Genomic DNA, 21370 nt, shown 5'->3' with positions numbered 1-21370 from the left:
AGGGACTATGGGCTTAATGATCTCTTCATTCAATAATATTTGTCAGTATTTTAATGATGAAATGTAGCTGTTGACACATTTGTGATTGGTTCAAAGCTAAGTTTGTGTTCTGTAGTCATTGACTAAATGTTGAAAAATAAATCTAATCTTTATTGTAGTTTAAAAAATTAATAATAGTAGTAATAATAATAAGTGATTGATTGATTGATTGCTTTATTCTGAACAGTAAAGAAGATATAAAAACAAACTAACAAAAAAACTAAAAATAAAAAATGCAATCATCAAAACATCGTCATAAACAGAATAGCGTAGCCACAAGGCAATAACATAATAATGTTTGGAAAGGATTAGGAAGAAGTAAATAACTTATCAAATCCTAACCCTCTATACCACCGTTAATCAAACGTCACTTTCCACCGTAATAAACTATATATACAAAAGAAAGCTAAATCAACAACAACAAAAAAAATACCAAGACATACCAACATGGTATAATCTCATCTCATCTCATTATCTCTAGCCGCTTTATCCTTCTACAGGGTCGCAGGCAAGCTGGAGCCTATCCCAGCTAACTACGGGCGAAAGGCGGGGTACACCCTGGACAAGTCGCCAGGTCATCACAGGGCTGACACATAGACACAGACAACCATTCACACTCACATTCACACCTACGCTCAATTTAGAGTCACCAGTTAACCTAACCTGCATGTCTTTGGACTGTGGGGGAAACCGGAGCACCCGGAGGAAACCCACGCGGACACGGGGAGAACATGCAAACTCCACACAGAAAGGCCCTCGCCGGCCCCGGGGCTCGAACCCAGGACCTTCTTGCTGTGAGGCGACAGCGCTAACCACTACACCACCGTGCCGCCCCACATGGTATAATATTGCCCAAATCAAATCATATATATATACACAAATACTTATGCTATGCATATATACCGTACACACATACAATACATATATACAGTACATACATATACACATACCTATAACTATACACATCCATACGTACACAGACACCCACATCATAATTATGCATATTATGCTTATATATTATATACAATTATGCGCATATATATATATATATATATATATATATATATATATATATACACACACAAATACTCACTTCCTAAATATATCCGTACGTACCCATACCCACATATATACACTTATATCATCAATAGCATGTTATTGTAATTCCTCCTCCCTATACCTCATAAAGATCTGTTCCTTATACCTTTTTTTGAACTGGTTTATAGTGGTACATTTAATGAGCTCCACATTCAAACTGTTCCATAGCTTTACTCCACAAATAGAGATACTGAACATTTTTAACGTTGTCCTAGCACTGCGAATTTTAAATTTCAATTTCCCCCTAAAATTATAGCCCCCCCTCTCTATCCGAGAACATTATTTGGATATTCCTTGGTACTTTATAATTCCTTACTTTGTACATTACTACGGCAGTTTTATATTCTATAATATCCCTGAATTTTAAACATTTTGAATTTAAGAATAGTGAATTAGTATGATCTCAGTAACCAGCACTATGAATTATTCTTATAGCTCTTTTCTGAAGTATAGTTATTGCATGAAGTGAATATTTATACGTATTTCCCCACACCACTGAGCAGTAATTTAAGTATGGTAAAACCGGTAATAATAATAATAATAATAGTATTATTATTATTATTATTATTATTATTATAATGCCGGCTAGTTAGTAACTAGAGGTGGACAAAGAACCCAACTTCATTATTTAAGTCAAAGTACAGATCCCACTGGTTAAATGTTACTCCGATACAAGTGAAAGTTCTCCAGTCAAATTTTTACTTAAGTGAAAGTACTGAAGTACTTGCTTTTAAAAATACTGAAGTATTAAAAGTACATTTTCTGTCAACGCATTGTTGTCTTATTGCCTAATTCTGTTACCAAAGACAGAAGTGTGAATTCACAAAATGAGCACATGCTGTGCTATCATGGTGGTTTAACGTTAAGCTAGCTAGTGAATGAAACTCCACCTGACATGCTAGCAAATTATTTTCAAACTCAAAATCATATTGGGTAGCTAACGCTACTAGAAAAGAGATTTCTACGTTCTGTTTATTTGGCAAGATTATGCTAAAACATATTTCTGAAAGGGCTTCAGAAATCATCTTAGCGTAACACTGTTTTTACATGCTAACTAACAGTGTCCAAGTTAACTAGCTATGTGTAAACATTAGCCATGGATAAGGCTACAGCAAATTGGCGGGCAAATCCATAGAAAGTCATTTGACTAACCCGACTGCATAGCTATTGCAACGTTATCGCTAGCTCTAAAAGCACAGACAACTTTGTTGCAAGCTTCTCTTGGAATAAAACGTTTATATACCTCAATATGCTTCCGCAGGTCAGACGGCGAGTTTTTGAACGCCGTGATGTGGTTCGTTTTCGGCAAACAAAGCAAACATTTAAAACGAAACGCATCTTTAATCCTTTCAGAAAACTGAAACATGGGTTCATGGGCCATGAGTGCGTGCATTCTCCAGAAGAACCGCCTCCTTCCGTTCTGCCATCAACTGATCGTGTTAAATAACGCTGCTGAGAAATCACTGAACTTGATTTTATACAGTCTATGGACGTGATGTGACCCTAGTGATTACTGATCGGCCGTCTCAGTGTCACCTGGGAAAAAATCAATCACGTTTTAGAAAAAAGAAAAAACATCCACTTTCAAAGCTGCTTCATAATAACGAATAACGAGGAGCTTGATAGAAATGTAGTGGAGTGAAAAGTACGATATTTGCCTTTCAAATGTAGTGAAGTTAAAGTCCTAAGTTGCCAAAAAAAAACCTCAAGTAAAGTTCCAATACTCAAAGTGTACTTCAGTACAGTACTCAAGTAAATTTACTTCGTTACTGTCCACCTCTGTAACTAATAACCTCACCTAGTTTTCTAGCTAGTAGTAGCTAGAACCAAGTTGTTATGGTTACAGTGTGTACACGCTGGCTTCTTCTGCTGTAAAATGCCAGATGTTATTTTTCTCTTGTTATATTCTCCCCCTAGTGATCACATTTTTTTTTGCAAAAGTCTTAGGCACCCTATTTTTTTCCATACAAACTTTGTTATAGATTTCTATTTTATGACTTCAACATTATCAAAAACATTTTAGAGTTCCAAACATTTGTTCATTCTCCAGCACAAAATTAAATGTTACAGAAAAGAGGTTGTATCTGAGCAGCGTATTATATAAAAGGGCACTTTTCAGATTAAAAAAGAAAACATAACGAAGACTGCTGGGTTTTGGTGCAAAATGAAGAAGTGAGTGTGACAGTCAAAGGCTACGTTCACACTGCAGGCTGAAGTGACTCAAATCCGATCTTTTCGCCCATATGTGACCTGTATCCGATCTTTTATTGACAATATGAACGACACAGATCCGATTTTTTCAAATCCGACCCAGGCCGTTTGGATATGTGGTCCTAATTCCGATTCCTATCCGATCTTTTCATATGCGACTTCAGTCTGAACCGCCAGGTCGCATTCATCCGACTTACACGTCATCAACAAGCCACAAACATCACTATTCTGCGCTGAAGTAGGCGGCGGGTCTCTCAAAAAAAGTTACAACAACATGGCGCATAATCACGGGCGCAGATAGAGGGGGGGACTCGTCCCACCCAGATTTAAATTCACCTCGTTCGGTCCCCCCCACTTATAGGGAGGAAAAAACGTCTATGCTGTCTTTCTTTGCATAAGGCAAACCTCACGGAAAAATCAAAAGACTAATTACCATTCGGTTTATTGAGGTGCACGGCAGTGTGTACATAGTTGCAACAACTCACATAAAACAAAACAAAGACTGATATTCGGTTGGTTGAGCTGCGCAGACTGCACAGGTTGCGAGCTCGAGCTTGGTTGCTATGGTAACCCACAACGAGTTTGACAGGCATATTGGGGTTGGTTTGCTGGCAGCTTTGTCCCCCCCAGTTCAAAAAAACGTATCTGCGCCCCTGCGCATGACATCAATGCGAGGGACGCTTCGGGCTGTGAAGGTTCTGAATCTTCTCAATGGAAGGACGCAGAGGTTAGGGAGCTGATTTCCATTTGGGGGGATGCAGCTATTCAAGCTAGATTGGATGGGTCATACCGCAACCGGGCGGTTTTACTTCCGTAAACACTGGCCATGCTCACTGCGTGTGACGTCGTCGTATCCTGCAATGCGCATGCGGAACACTTTTAGGTCGCTTTTCGTTCATACTGAGGATCACATACAAGTCGCATATATTTGTTAATGTGAACGACCTCACAAAAAAATCGGATTTCACAAAAAAATCGGAATTGAGCATTAAGCCTTGCAGTGTGAACGTAGCGAAAGTGTCCAGAAGAACTGTGGCTGGTTCTGGAAGATGCTCAGCAAAACCTACAGCTCATTTCCGCATAAAACTGCACTCACTGGACCTCAGACTAGTTTTTTTTTTTTTTAAAGCAAAGGGTCGACTCGTCTTACACCAAATATTGACTGTGTTTCATTTATTATGGCTTCCTGTTTAAAGTTTTTTTTTTTTTTTAATGTTGAAACATTTCATTTCATTATTTTTAAGCCCTTTTTGGTCGACAGCATTTCTTTACATTTGCCTCAGACTTTTGCACAGTACTGTACATTATTTGCATCGACGTTAACGTCAACATGGATGTGTAGTGTGTTTATTTGATCGGCTTTGCGTTTCGTGTTGTGTCGTGTCATCTGCAGGGCGAACTGAACGGGCACAGAGGCCTGGTGCCCTCCAACTTTCTGGAAGAAGTGCCTGACGATGTGGAAGTTTTCCTTACCGAGCCACAGGATCACCCAGGCAGGACCAAGAGCAAAAGGGTACACCCCGTTTCACAGCACTAGCCCTCTCTCATCCATCCGCTGTTTCCCTCTCTCGGTGTCTCTTTTTTTTTTTTTTTTACCTCTCCTTTCTTTGCGCTTAGTCCTTTTCCTCCTCTGTGTTTCGTGTTGTGTGGCGGCTGTTTATTTTTTTTCTTTTTCTTTTAATTTATTTATTTATTTATTTATTTATTTTCATTTTCTTGGACCATTAAAGAAATGAAAAAACTATACAAGAAGCTACAGAGATGTACCAAGTTTATATTTATGTTAAAATCTGTATGAAAGTCTCTGGGGGGACGAATATGTGTTTGTTCTAAAAGACTATACAGTATTCGTAAAGCATTATTTCAGAAAATATGAAGAATGATGTCACATTGTTCGTGGTTATTATTTTGTAAATGGGAAGGGAGGGGAGGACACAATACAGACTCTTCATGATATTTATTCAGAACTGTAAGAGATGCTTTATGAATATGAGTGTGTTTGATCTGAAAATAACTTTATAATAAATAGAGGCAATAGTTTTGATGTACCGAGAGATGAAACCATGTAGAAGTGCATGCCACAGCATTTTTTTTCTTCCAAAATGCTTGACTTCCTCCATGAGTCTTTTTTTTATATTATGCAAAAGATCGAGACCCATGAAAAAAAAAAGGGGGGGGAAGAAAATACACTTTTGTATATGTTTCCAAAGTAATTTGTCTTTTGTATATTGCTGATATTTAAGACTTCTGGGCTTGAACAAATTGTAAGTAGACAAAGAGCTATACTTTGGGGAGTGATTTTATCTATAGATTTACAACTATACTGTGTAGATAATGTGTCCTGGTTTATGAGTGGGGAAAAAATGAAATGATCATAACTGTTGTGCTCAGAGATTTTTTTCTTGTACTTTCCTTTTTTCTGACTAGCCTTCTGTCATGTTCATTGTGCACACTTTTGAGATGCATTGCATCATGCCGGTGTTGTTGTTGTTGTTGTTTTGATATTTTCTTTCTCCTCCACCCGCTTGGCAAACCAGAAGAAGAGCGTTCATTTCACTCCGTAACGGCTCAGTGCACCTCACGTAAGTGAGCGACTGACGATACCAAGACTAATGCTGTCCTCGTCTAATGCAGGTGACACACGGAGCCTTTAATGTTAATCCCCTGACACAAGGGGTGTGCACATACACACACACACACACACACACACACACACACACACACACACACACACACACCAGTCAGTTCAGTACAGACCCATACATGCAATATAGACACATTTTCCATGCACATTGTTAAACAATATATAAGAGTTACACTTGTTACTCAGGCATCAACACATCACTTGATCTCAGTAACAAAATACAACTTTACGATGATAATATGATGATATCAGTGGAATTGTTTGGTGAAAAAATATCCAGTTTAGACAATTTTCTCCCCTAAATGTAGTCGATCAGCCAAGGTGTCCGAGTTACGATCTGCATAACAAAGGTCCGGCCCTTGCTAGACTATGCCAGTCCCATTTGGGGTGGTTTGCCTGAGCTGTGGAGCTACAAAGAGTGCAAGACTGTTGTTTGAGGATCCTTACACCGCTTTCCAGAACTAATGCCGCTTTTCCGCTACCAACGCGGCTGAGTCGGGCTGAGCCGTGCCGTGCTGAGTTGGGCTGAGTCGAGCTGAGTGGGGCTGTTGGAGTTGCATTTCGACTACAACCGCGCTGAACCGTGCTGGCTGGAAGTGGGTGGACACATTGGGTGGAGTTAGCGAAAGTGGGTGGACATCACATGATGTCGTTAGGCGGCGCAAACAGTGACATCAGTGACCTTTTAAGCGGTAGTCTCACGACCCGGATAGTAAACAATAAACATGGAGGACATGGAGTCGTTAGTGTTGCTGGTCTTGGTGCTGTGGCTTGTTGTCACCGACAATGCCAACAGATACTGGCAAGAGCGTATAGATGAGGCGAGGCGCATAAGGCTTCAGAAATTCTTGTAATTCGTAATTATTCTTCTTCCGGGTTTACGGTGTTTACAGATCCCAGCGTGCTCGCGGGGCGTGTGTGGGCGTGTGAGGACACTCCTCCTCACCAATCAGTGCACAGGGGAGTGTCTCCTCACGCCCCTAGCCCCACTCGGCTCGGTTTGGCTCGCTTCAGCCCTACTCCAAAACCGTGTGAGTTTTGGGTGCTAAGCAGGGCTGAAGTGAGCTGAGTCGTGCTGCTCTGAGGTAGTCGAAACGCGAGCCGTGTCGGGCTGAAGTGAGCTGAAAAAGGGTAGTGGAAAAGGGCCATAAGAGACATCAGCAATCATTCATCCCTAGAGCTTTGAGACTGTAGCTGTAGGAGCGATCAATTCTATTATATATATTCATATTCTATCCACATAAACAAAAGTTTTTATTTCTTGAATTTACTAAAAATAAAAATGCTCTGTTTCTCAAAATCCAGTGAATGTAGATAGAATAAAACAGTTATTCCACTCAATCCCATCGTACATCGCTTATAGCCAACTCGGTGCTACGCGCCTCATCAACTATCAGCTCATGTACAACTCGATTTCGTAGAATAACTGTTTTTATGTATACGGGTCGGTCTCAGAAACTGGTCTCTCATTTGGGACATTATGGTCAAAAAATAAATTTTCTAATGTTACTTTTTTTTTTTGCATTTACCTAACACTCAATGCTTCTTTTGTCATGTTTAGTAAGAATAAAGATAGTATCTCGCTTTATCTGGCCTCCACTGTGGAAAATGTTTTTGATTACAATTCAAATGCTTTTATAAAATTGATTTCCATATAAAATAACTCCATCATGAAGAATTAAAGCCCCTCCTTCACAGATGAGTGAAAATATTGAATAAATTTCCTCTTTTTGATTGCTTGGGTTAAAAATGCCAAGTTATGATGACTGAATTGATGATTCACTTAAATATGAATAATATGATACATTTTGGGTATTTGATATGGCGAAATAGGACACAATGGAAAAATCAAGAACACACCGGAAAGATGAGAATAACGGCGGTGGTAAAAGAACAGCGACTGTACCGGCTGAAGGTCACGCGGGTCTCTGCTGCGGCGCACGAGCAACGGGACATCACTACCACACCGCATGGAGCACGAGGCGGGGGCGGGGCAAAATGACTGGCCGTAGATTCTATCAAAAGTTCGATCTAAATTGACCATGGTTGCAAAATATTGGCCAAAAATACGCAAACACTACGAAATATGAAAGTAAGATGATAAAGAAACATTCTATTGCCTTATACTGCAAGACTAGAACAAAATAAAACTGTCAAAACTCACCTTTTCAGTGATAACGTCCGAACAGATCACCCGCGTAACAGAGACCGCAAATGGAAGCACGATCAACTTCTAACTGTTGGAATGGAAAATTCCATTCTACACATGCAAATTGTTAATGTGTGTCCTTCCCCGCACACAAATAACACGCCACGGTCAAAAATAGACCACAACTCATTTTATAGCTCAGAAATTCATACAAGACCAGCTACCATCGTAACATATTCTGTAAGAAACATATTCTATACCTAACTTTCAGCTTTTGTTTTAAAAAAACAAAATCGCAGATTTATAACTAAATTTTTATATGGCGTAGTGATTTTAAGTTACTACTTTTGGTGAAGTAGTGACCTCGACCCTGAGGCTTTCCGTTTAGATAAAAAAACACGATGGTATTGGTTTTGGGTCTGCGGAAAATGGAGTTACAACGGTGATCAAATATTTTGCATGATGTTTTATTACGGTTATGATTATTCTGTGAGCGCACCAATACTTAGGTGTATAAAGTTACAACTTAAAATACGATTAGTGATAACTGTAGACCTTTCAGTGGACTACAACCTTTTTAAGGGAACGCGATGTAGTCAACCATTTATCATGTCCCAGATCAAGCCGCCATTTTTCCACAAATTTGTAGAATTTTTGCCAAATTCTGAATAGAGTATTCACATCAAAGATTGTTTTATCTGTATTATTTATTTCATCATTTTATTTCAAATTAAAACCATCATCACCATTCAAAACCGTATAGTTTATTGACTGTGAGTATATTTAGTGGGGTACCCCCACAGTACCCAGTTTCTGAGACAGACCCATATATATATATATATATAATTTATTGACTTTTATTATTTTATTTTAATGTAAGAGACTATTTTTTCAGAATAGTGTTTGAATAAAATTATTATTATTATTATTATTATTATTGGGTGGCACGGTGGTGTAGTGGTTAGCGCTGTCGCCTCACAGCAAGAAGGTCCGGGTTCGAGCCCTGTGGCCGGCGAGGGCCTTTCTGTGTGGAGTTTGCATGTTCTCCCCGTGTCTGCGTGGGTTTCCTCCGGGTGCTCCGGTTTCCCCCACAGTCCAAAGACATGCAGGTTAGGTTAACTGGTGACTCTAAATTGAGCGTAGGTGTGAATGTGAGTGTGAATGGTTGTCTGTGTCTATGTGTCAGCCCTGTGATGACCTGGCGACTTGTCCAGGGTGTACCCCGCCTTTCGCCCATAGTCAGCTGGGATAGGCTCCAGCTTGCCTGCGACCCTGTAGAACAGGATAAAGCGGCTAGAGATAATGAGATGAGATTATTATTATTGTTATTATATAATTAGCTTTTGTCCTTTAGGAACTGTAAGGTAGGGGTGACATGAATGCTAATTTTTACTAGTCAACCATTAAGTAAAAAAAAAAGTAGTCTTCTATTCAGGACATTGTTATTTTTCATGTGTTTTACTTGTGAAGCAAAGAACACATCAAACCACACTTTAGTTAACAGTCGTACACAGGCTCCGGGCTACGAATCCCATTTCCAGTCCTGGGATGAGCAACAGGACAGTCTTTATGATTACAGCAGCAGCTCTTTAGGCAAGATTTTCCAGTGTCTTGGTTGATTGACTCCATTTGGGAAATGGAATTTGTGTAAATGTAAGAATTTCTTCACATGAGTCAGTAGTAGGTCACTGGTTAAGGCTCAGTTCTGGTAATCAGGTACTTCTGAGTCCGGATCCCGTCACTGCCAGACCGTCACTTCAAACAGAAACCGCAAACGTTAAAACACACACACACAACCTCCTCCTTCACAGATCAAGCACTATATTTCAGGTTACACAGCAGCCATTAATCCATTCTTACCAGTACTTTTAATTGCACTCTTGCTACCTCACAAGTATTGACTCCTTGCCTGTGATTGGATGAACAGAAATCAGAGATTGGTCAAGAAGTACCATAAGAAAGAGAAAACCCCCGTGCTCTGCATTAGACGGGCCGAGCTGGTATCTTCAGTCGGTTCTCTGGGTGTTTGTACATAACAGTGTCCGTCTCATTGACTCCTGCTGTAACTCATGACTCAAGCTACATGGGCGCTGTTGCACAGCAGAGGTCCGAGTTTGAGCTCCCTCTTTCCCTCCCTTCCTCCCCCGTAGCGTGGACGCCCCTGTAGAACCGAACCCTCCTTTCCCGTCGAGAAGCTGTTCACCAGACAAGACCACATTTATCTAACACGAGCAAAATGGAATTGGAACACATTTAAAGCATCATGGAGTGATGTCTGGGGTGCGGTTTTTCTCTAAGGAACGGCCAACAAACACCAACAAAACATCATTTCTACCCCTTTTTAGAGAGTAGATTTCCACCATCAGCATTAGTTTGTCTTTTTTTTTTTTAAATATATTTTTTTCTTCTCATTTTATTAGTTTGCTGGCCGCTTAAGATCTTGACATTTGTAAATGAAGTGTGTGTTTAAAGCAGGTTTGATTTGGCTTCAGGTCCCTTGGCGAAGTTACCGTGCTGAAAGGTGATAGATTACATCAGAAACTGGTAAATTAAACACTCGTCTTTTTTCTCTTTAACACCATTAACTTGATCAAATATACACATTTCCCTCATGCCCCTGAAGGTCTGATGTAGTAAATGATATAGAAGGAATTATATTACTGTGTATCCTGGATTTCATTACAGCAGAGTGATATTTAGAAAGCAGTGAGATTGAGACATCCGTCATTTCGTTTTTATCCCTGTGTTTGTGTGCGTAGAAAATAACGACAGCTATGTAGTAATCGTAGATATACATATTAGACCACGAGTGAAATAAGTGTCCTTTACTGACTCACACTGATTTTTAACAAGGTTTTATTTTAAAGATAGGGTTTTTTTTTTTTCTGCTGAGAACAAGTGCATTTTATAGGGGGGGAAAACAACTCAGAGGTCCGTCTTACCGTAATAAGCAATCTTTTAAATTGGATTGGATAGGTAAATTTGCAAAGGTGTAAATTTTTCTCCAAATACAACCAATCTAGGCATTCACAAGCTAAAATCAGTGACTCATAACTTTTTAAACAAAACTTACACTTATTAAATTTAGGTGATGTTGCTGTAAAGCATGACCAATCCCGGCTTTTTTTTGTCCAGCTATCTCCATGTCTAATGTGCATATCTATGATCCTAATCCACGTTGTACCATATTAAGACAGACAAGAAAACTGTGTATTATTATTATTATTATTATTATTGAAACCAGAATATTCAAAGCACCGTTTTATACATTTTCAATCTTTCTCAATCGTAGCATTTGCATCACAAACACGTTTTTTTTTATGAAGAGGAGAGGAAGGGAACTTTCTTTCATCCATTTTGAACACATACAGACAGTGAAGCTGTACGCACAGTTGTTATGTGGAGTCACTTTGTCCCTGTGTACTGTACGGTGGCCCTGCTGGAGCAGAAAGGACTTGGTGGAGATGGAGGGTTGGATGTGCAGTGGGATGCTGTGAGAGAAAAATCACAAACTATATATATATATATCTATAAAAAAATTTTTCCTGAACTGTCCCTTACGGGTCTCCCATTAGGTTCCTGTGGAAAAAGCAGGGGGCTCTCTGAGACGAAGCGCCACCTCCATGGTGCGCCCACACCTCCAGGGCTCTGGCCCCACCTCTCGATGGCCCCAAGCCCAACCTAAGAAACAAGGATTGCTCTCCAGAGGAAAGAAACTGTTGAAAAGGCTTGGTTCTGTGAAATAGGGGTGGAGTCACTTTTCCATCTTTCCGCCATTTCTGTTAATGGATTTGAATGGAGGTGGGAAAGAAGAAACGGGAAAAGTGGGAATACGAGGGTTTTCGTGACCACTGGCGCCAAACTAGTTGAGCTTTTTATGCTTTTGAATGAAATCTGGGTTTCGTATCTACCCCAAACAACAACAACAAAATTCGATATCAGGATCACTAGAAATATAGTGTGAGTGGATATGTAGTGACAACTTCACACCTCATTAGCAGATCAGAGCTCTATGTTTGATTGTTTATGAGCTAAGAAAGATTATTTATCACCTAACTCATATTATTGTATTAAAACTAACAGTAGATTATTTATGTTATAGTATACTGGTTACTATTATATTATAAAGTTGGCCAAAAATTACCTCCTCACCTCAAAAGTAGTAAATTGTCTAAGATATGTTTGGTGTCCAAAATTTGCTTGTTGCTACACGGGTAGTGTTACTGGAGAAGCTTATAGTCATTTTAAGATTGTCTAAAACTTTCCATGCCACAAAAAGCATTGTTTAACTAGAAGGGCACATGGTAGAGACCATATCTCTGCAAAGCCACATGTTATCAACATCAAAATCAAATCACTTGAACCTAGGGTAATACTAAAGCTGTCCACCAAACTTCATCCAAATCCGTTCACGACTTTTTGAGTTACGTTGGGAACAAACAAAAAAGTCCTGGATCTACATGCATGTCCGGATTTGCACCAAAATCTAATCAATTGTTCCTTGGCCTATGGCTCACCTTTCCTCCAAATTTTATCAAAATCCATTCGGTGCTTTTTAGGTTACGTTGGAAACAGGCAAACAAACAGGCAAAAACATAACCTTCTCCAACACAATTGGCAGACATAACATTACATTATATTAATGGCATTTAGCTCTTCTCCAGAGCGATGTACAACATACCCAGAGCAGCTTGGGGTTGGGTGCCTTACTCAAAGGCACATCAGCTATTCCTGCTGGTCCAGGGAATTGAACCAGCAACCTGTTAGTCTCAAAGCTGCTTCTCTAACCATTAGGCCATGGCTTCCTCCAGTGTAGCAAATTACAATTTGAGTGACATTTTCAAACTTGGAAACGTTTACTCCTTTAATGGCCTGATGGTAAACTAATCGCATCTCGTTTCCCTAAATTGTTAGCTACACTAGCTTTGTAGCTCTCACGCTAAATTGAATCAGTCTTCAGCTGATCGAGTATATTTAAGACAAGGGAAAATTGTGTCAATTTAAGTTTGACTGAAATATCACTTTGACCAGTATCTAGTTCTACTGACATCAAGCTGGCGTCGAAGTATACTTGGTTAACTAGCATCAAGACTTTTTAGATCCAAAATATCTGATTAAACACTTGTACTTCTCATTTTGTGTCACGCTGTACAATAGAATACCCAGAGCGCTGTTAAAGAGAGAAGACCACATGAATTGGAAATTAGCACAAAATAAAACAAGTGTAGCACAAATTTTAGAAGTAAGTTTGTCAAATTAGGATAGAATATATATAGATAGATAGATTATATATATTTATGAAGAATATATATGAAATAACATCAATGCACCCTGTCACTTTTGACTAATTTCCCAATTTTGGGTGGTCATGAAACTCTTAGCGGGCGTCAGCCTCCTTATATTTGCCTTACCAATTGTGCACAATGGTTCGTGTTGCGTCTGGTTAGATGGGTGAGAGTCGTCACATTTGTACCGTGTCACAAAAAAATTGTTTTTCAGTTCTAATTCTTCAGTTTATTCCATTATGCGTCATTTTCTCCACTAAACATGATTGTTGTGAATGTAAAGTGATGAGTGGTGGAATGGTCTGGAGCTCGTATTCTACTGTACTGTATTTTCTCTAGAAATAATATTTATTTTCTCCTCATCTTCCCATTTGCACATTCTCTCCAACACAGACATGAGTTTGGACTGAGACTGCCAAAAAAAAAGAAAGAAAGAAAGAAAGGAAAAAAAAAGGAATGTATGAAAACATTCTGTATATCTTGTACAATTGTCAGCCAAATACTAGACGTTTTATGTCATCAGAATAATTGTATATAAATATAAATATATATAAATATATATAAAATATAAATTCTTTTTTTTTTACCAAGTCAGGAGATCATATGTCGTCGAGCATTGCTTCTACATGTCGTTCAAGTGACTTGCTGCTCTTTTTGTACCTCGTCCATTTGTACATTCTTTTTAAATGTTTATACTTGCTTTTCAGACTGCCTTTTTTGTACATTCAACTTTATAATCTTGACAGTGCAAAGCTTTTTTTCCTCATGGTGTCTTCAAAACCATAACGTTTTAAGGTCTGCAACTGTGTGCTAGCTTTACGGAAAAGAAAAACAAGCCTATGTTGACGGATATCTAACATCGTGTGAGTGTGCATGTGCAATTTTTTTTTTAATTGAAATAAATTTGATATTTTGTACACATTCATGGCGTGCTGGTGATTTTATGTTAGAAAGAAGAACTTTTTGAGGTTCATTGTTATTTTATGCTATATTTAGTTGTTGTTTTTTTTTTAATTCTGTTTATATTTTAAATGTGGATTTGTTATTTGTTAATTTCATTCAGTTTAGGGTGAATGACCACTAGTCAAACTAGTCGGGCTTTTTATACTTTTGAATGAACCCGGGTTCCTTACCTACCCAAGAAAAAAAAAATTCTACATCAGGATCACTAGAGATACAGTATGAGTGGATATGTACTGACAACTTCACACCTCATAGCAGATCAGTGAGCTATGTTTCATTATTTATGAACGAAGAAAGATGATTTATCACCTTTTAGAATAGAACAGAATGCCTTTATTGTCACTATACACATGTACAATGAGATTAAAGCATCTCCAGTAACAGTGCAAACAGCGTGTAGAGAGAGAGAGGGGAAGGGGGGGTAAGGTGCACAGTCTGAGGTGTATGTGTTGTGTTACACATTATGGAGTGAGGTATTGCACATATAAAGTATTGCACAGAGACAGTCACATTATAAATTATTGCACGAGAGAGTCACATTATAAAACAAAATATTACACATTATGAAGTATGCAAGGTAAGGTAAGGTAAGGTGCACAGACTTGAGGTGTATGTGCTGTGTGTAAGGTGCACAGTCCTGAGGTATATGTGTTGCGTTTCACATTATGGAGTGAGGTATTACAAGTAGATTATTTATGTTCTAGTACAGTGGTGCTTGAAAGTTTGTGAACCCTTTAGAATTCTCTATATTTCTGCATACATATCAAGTCAAGTCAACTTCGTCTCGTCTCGTCTCGTCTTCTTCCGCTTATCCGGGACCGGGTCGCGGAGGCAGCAGTCTAAGCATGGAAGCCCAAACTTCCCTTTCCCCAGACACCTCAGCCAGCTCCTCGGGAAGAACACCGAGGCGTTCCCAGGCCAGCCGAGAGACATAGTCCCTCCAGCGTGTCCTGGGTCTCCCCCGGGGCCTCCTCCCGGGGGGACATGCCTGGAACACCTCCCCAGGGAGGCGTCCAGGAGGCATCCGAAAAAGATGCCCGAGCCACCTCAGCTGGTTCCTCTCGATGTGGAGGAGCAGCGGCTCTACTCCGAGCTCCTCCCGAGTCAACTTTATTGTCAAATATGCTATACATGCTCGACATACAGCACAGATGAAATTTCAGTCCTCTCTGACCCACGGTGCAAACAGGCAATGCAATAAATAAAAATAGAATAATTGAAATAAACAATATAAACAGTATAAACACTCTAGATAAGAACTGTACATAGACTAAAGACTCATATATATATATATATATATATATATATATATATATATATATATATATATATAATATACACACACACAAATTGGAGCAAATAAACAGTCAAGGGCACTTGAGATATAGCAGGTAAACATGAAATAAGCAGTATAAACAATAAACTAATAGCTGTTAAGGTGAGGTAGTGCGGAATAGTGCAAATGAGCGAGGTAAAGTGAAATGTGCAGTCCCTGAGTTCAGTGTGTTAATGAACGTTGTGTGTGTGTGTGTGTGTGTGTGTTGGGGGGGGGAACTGTGAGGGTGACATGTCAGATGCTGCAGGGGGGTGTGCAGGCAGAATCTGTGGCAGGGGGCAGAGGGGGGGGAGGGGGGGGCAGAACAGGGAGGGAGTTGAGCCTCCTGACCGCCTGGTGAAAGAAACTGTCCTTGAGCCTGCTGGTTTTGGCCCGGAGACTCCGCAGTCTCCTCCCCGATGGCAGCAGACTGAAGAGGCTGTGAGATGGGTGGGTGGGGTCACCTGCAATCCTGATGGCTTTGCGGGTGAGGCGGGAGTTATAGATATCCATAAGAGAAGGGAGAGAGACACCAGTGATCCTCTCATATGACCTAAAACAACAGATTTTCACACAAGTCCTAAAAGTAGATAAAGAGAACCCAGTTAAACAAATGAGACAAAAATATTATACTTGGTCATTTATTTATTGAAGAAAATGATCCAATATTACATATCTGTGAGTGGCAAAAGTATGTGAACCTCTAGGATTAGCAGTTAATTTGAAGGTGAAATTAGAGTCAGAGGTTTTCAATCAATGGGATGATGATCAGGTGTGAGTGGGCACCCTGTTTTATTTAAAGAACAGGGATCTATCAAAGTCTGATCTTCACAACACATGTTTGTGGAAGTGTATCATGGCACGAACAAAGGAGATTTCTGAGGACCTCAGAAAAAGCGTTGTTGATGCTCATCAGGCTGGAAAAGGTTACAAAACCATCTCTAAAGAGTTTGGACTCCACCAATCCACAGTCAGACAGATTGTGTACAAATGGAGGGAATTCAAGACCATTGTTACCCTCCCCAGGAGTGGTCGACCAATAAAGATCACTCCAAGAGCAAGGCGTGTAATAGTCGGCGAGGTCACAAAGGACCTCAGGGTAACTTCTAAGCAACTGAAGGCCTCTCTCACATTGGCTAATGTTAATGTTCATGAGTCCACCATCAGGAGAACACTGAACAACAATGATGTGCATGGCAGGGTTGCAAGGAGAAAGCCACTGCTCTCCAAAAAGAGCATTGTTGCTCATCTACAGTTTGCTAAAGATCATGTGGACAAGCCAGAAGGCTATTGGAAAAATGTTTTGTGGACAGATGAGACCAAAATAGAACTTTTTGGTTTAAATGAGAAGCATTATGTTTGGAGAAAGGAAAACACTGCATTCCAGCATAAGAACCTTATCCCATCTGTGAAACATGGTGGTGGTAGTATCATGGTTTGGGCCTGTTTTGCTGCATCTGGGCCAGGACGGCTTGCCATCATTGATGGAACAATGAATTCTGAATTATACCAGCGAATTCTAAAGGAAAATGTCAGGACATCTGTCCATGAACTGAATCTCAAGAGAAGGTGGGTCATGCAGCAAGACAACGACCCTAAGCACACAAGTCGTTCTACCAAAGAATGGTTAAAGAAGAATAAAGTTAATGTTTTGGAATGGCCAAGTCAAAGTCCTGACCTTAATCCAATGGAAATGTTGTGGAAGGACCTGAAGCGAGCAGTTCATGTGAGGAAACCCACCAACATCCCAGAGTTGAAGCTGTTCTGTATGGAGGAATGGGCTAAAATTCCTCCAAGCCGGTGTGCAGGACTGATCAACAGTTACCGCAAATGTTTAGTTGCAGTTATTGCTGCACAAGGGGGTCACACCAGATACTGAAAGCAAAGGTTCACATTGTGGCGAAATACATTCTGCCCCAGAGACATAACATTTTCCCTTGTGACTGTCACTTCAAAAGCACACTAACACGACACAGCACTCACCTCATTAACATTTTTTCATCACATAACACGCAACACCTGCGAACGCTGATTGGGGGAGTGGTCACGCGTGATTGACGGAGCGCTTACTTTTAAATGTCACTATGCTGCATCCGTAGTAGAGGAGAGGTAGTGTAGCACAGCAGAGCTCCGTTTGGTTCCTGTGCGAGCAAGCATGAAGGTGCGATTCTGGAGTGGATGCTAAACCAAGTGGAAGACTTGTACATTGTTGCCGACGACGGAATCTGCGGCGGAAATTGCAAGCCGACCCAAGCAAGATTTCCGTGATGGAGGTACATCGCAACCCACAAGTGAGAGGAGCAAATAGCTACTTCAAGCCCGATGCGGGAAGCGGATGGCTAAGGACTGTTGAAGCTTCAGATCCAGGACAGTCCAGTTTACACAGCCAGCTCCAGAACTGTGAGTTAAAGCGTTTATCCACACGCCCCTTGCTGCTCCTTTACCAAGCGCTACTGGAACTACAAACTCACTCTCCCTCCACAAACACACACACCCACACACACACGAGCACTGGGTTTACATGACTTTTTTTTTTTTTTTAATTTTTCATGCCCCTTTCGCTGTATTGGGAACATAAGAATGTATTGGGAGCATAAGAACATTATGGGGTTGTATTGATGCCATTATTTTTTTTTGTGAAAAAGTAAACATATGTACGTTTAAAACCTACTTTTGTTATTGTTTTTTATTATTGCTGGCGGTGGTTACTTTTAAGTGGCAGCATTTTGGGCCTGCCTTGCACCCGAACAAAAATTTATACTTGAACCTTGGGTAACAGAATTGGCGCCCGAACAGGGACATGAACTGTAATTAACAGGACATGAACTGTAAATAACAAGGGACATGAACTGTAATTAACAGGACATGAACTGTAAATAACAAGGGACATGAACTGACTGCTCCTTGGACTTTTTGGACTTGTGGGACACTTAAAAAAAAAACTACTGTTGAATTGAGCGCTGTATTGATGGTGGTGTGTATGCTATGCTGTGTTATCACTGATACTGTGCTGATATTGGTGTTTTGAACCTGTGCTCAGGTCTGTGTTAAATTTTTATCACACTGCTGAATTTTCTTTGTGTAATAATTGCCTGGGTATTTCCCTATTGGTTTACATGTCTCTTTGATAACTGTGTAACTTGTTACTTTTCAAGTGGGGTACATTTTGTTACAAACATACAGACACACAAAAAACACAAACATTTCAAACATCATTTTTCACATCATTTAATAATCAATAACACAACCTATGTCACAACCTAAAGCCACAATGTCAGAACAGGAACAACAGGACGCTCAACTCGGTAAGGTCACTAAACTAGTGGCCAGGAGCCGTTTTCACTTGGAGGCCAAGTTGGAGCTAGTATCTGAAATGGCAAAAGCAGAATTCGCAAAACTCAGTGCAGCACTCACAGCTACTACTCAGAAAACAGAGATTGAATGGGATAAGTTGCTGAAGGCCATTAAAATCATTATCACAGAAGAAGTTAAAAACCAAAGTATTACACAACTGGAAGAAATCCGTTTCATGGTCGAACAGTTACAGGCCGAGGTACAACAGGAGATCTTGTCCCAGAGGAGGGCTGTTGCAGCAGACTGTGGACACCTGTCACAGAACATGGACAGCTGTGTTAGAATTACCAACCAAATAAACACATCTTTAGGACATCTACCAGCACACATAAAAGAGTACAACATACTTACCAACAAGATAACAGAGTTAGAGAAAAAGATTGAGCAACACGTCTCAACCACATCTCCTCTTACTGGCATGAGGCCATCAGTAACCCCACACACTACAGCTACAGCCATTCCAGTTTCACTGCCCAGCCATTCCAGCTTCATGCCCACCACGCCACCTATTGGAACAAAGTCTGGTCATCTAAAGGTTCTAAAACTGTCATTTCCTACCTTTGGCAAGGCAAGCGACGATCCAGACCCTGTCCTGTACCTCTCTAAGTGCCGTGACTTTCTAGCCATTCACCCTCTGTCTGACGCAGAGATTCTGGCTACCTTCCGAACTGTCCTGCACGGCACAGCCAGAGATTGGTGGGAGATTGCCATGACTGACGTCCTTACCTGGGCCCAGTTCCAGAAAAAGTTTCTGTCAGCGTTCCTGTCTGAGGATTACGAAGAGGAGCTCACGGACCGAGTACGAAACCGACGGCAGAAAGAAAATGAGTCCATTCATGATTTTGCCTTCTCTCACCGTGCCCTTTGTAAACAATGGAAACCCACCATCACTGAGGCTGAGATAGTGAAACTCATTCTAAAAAATGTCAAACCACGGCTGGCTACCTACCTACGGGGTCGGGCTCAGAATGTTGAAGAGTTGGTGAAGCTTGGCCATCAGCTGGAAAAGGACTTAGAACAACAGTCCTTGTATGAAACACAGCATGGTATGCATGACAAAAGTGCACAGAGGGCGAAAAACACTCCCAAATCTACAGACTTGGACACGCCTTCTATTACATGCTGGCGCTGTAAAGGTCAGCATCCACCTGGCTCTTGCCCTCAATACCAACCATCTCCTGGAGGCCGTCAGTCCACACAACACCGTCCCAAGAACACGTTTCGACCATCTAAGCCAGCACAGCAGGGCAATGGCAACATCAACCTTACCACTACAAAGAGTTTGAAGAACCAGATCAAAGGTATGCCTACCACAACACCGGGAAGCACCTTCAATATTCCCCGGCAGCTGGTAGTCACAGTCAACATCGGACCTTGGAATGGCAGGGCTATCATTGATACTGGGGTGAGCTACACACTCATCCACAAACAGGTCTGGAAAGCTCTCAAAAGGCCCGAGGAAGACCTGGAGCCTTGGACAAGTGGACCTCTCTTCCTCGCTAATGGAGAGACTGAGACGCCCCTTGGAAAGGCTGAAGTAACCATCAACTTGGGTGAGGTTTCATGCACGTATGAGGTGGCAGTCCTGTCCCCAAAAGCTTTGGCCTACAAAGTAGTTCTTGGCCTCAATTACTTATTTCACAGCGGACTGCAAATCCATGCAGCTGACTGTCAGTACAGTTTCAAGGGGAGACCAGAGAGATATCTGTTCCAGCAAAATGATGAACAAACCACCCTTTACACTGCACCACTCGGGGCTACTCTTATGTCTTGCATACCCCCTCCTTGTTTGCCCCCACAGCCTGTGGCACTCACCGCTCAAGACTACATCGATCTTGCAGTAGAAAATGCTGAGGTGAAAGAGTGGGAGAAGACTGGTCTTAAACAGCTTCTGGAGTCCAAACCAGATCTATGTTCTTTGAAGCCAGGAAGGACTGACGTGTTAAAGCACCACATCCATACCACCAGTGAAGTGCCGATCAAGCAAAAACCCTACAGGATGTCTGCGCAAAAACTTCAAGTCGTGGAGCAGCATCTGAAGGACATGCTTGATCAAGGTGTGATCGAACCATCTTACTCCGGGTGGACCTCACCAGTTGTCCTTGTCCCAAAGAAATGTGGAACACTCAGGTTCTGTGTTGATTACAGGAAGTTAAATGCAGTCACAGAAACCGACGCATACCCACTGCCCAACATCAATGAACTTCTAGAGTCACTTGCCGGCTCCACTGTCTTCTCCACTCTAGACCTAAACAGTGGCTATTGGCAGGTCACCATGGACGCCGCAAGTGTGGCCAAGACAGCTTTTGTGA

At 40.9% G+C, this 21370-nt stretch overlaps 1 protein-coding gene across 1 annotated transcript in view; it reads left to right on the top strand.

Moving 5' to 3' along the window:
- Positions 1-12143, top strand: part of rimbp2b (RIMS binding protein 2b) — a 122405-nt gene extending 110262 nt beyond the window's left edge. Inside the window, exons 21-22 of the mRNA XM_060931274.1 lie at positions 4742-4861; positions 11717-12143. Coding sequence (XP_060787257.1) covers positions 4742-4861; positions 11717-11887 — 291 coding nt within the window. The 3' untranslated portion in view covers positions 11888-12143. The remainder of the gene's footprint in view (positions 1-4741; positions 4862-11716) is intronic.
- The last annotated feature ends 9227 nt before the right edge of the window (positions 12144-21370 follow it).

Source organism: Neoarius graeffei, chromosome 10 (assembly GCF_027579695.1).
Source record: "Neoarius graeffei isolate fNeoGra1 chromosome 10, fNeoGra1.pri, whole genome shotgun sequence".
Classification (NCBI taxonomy): Eukaryota; Metazoa; Chordata; class Actinopteri; order Siluriformes; family Ariidae; genus Neoarius; species Neoarius graeffei.
The sequence above is the reverse complement of the archived record's forward strand: the minus strand, read 5'-3'. Positions and strand labels throughout refer to the sequence as shown.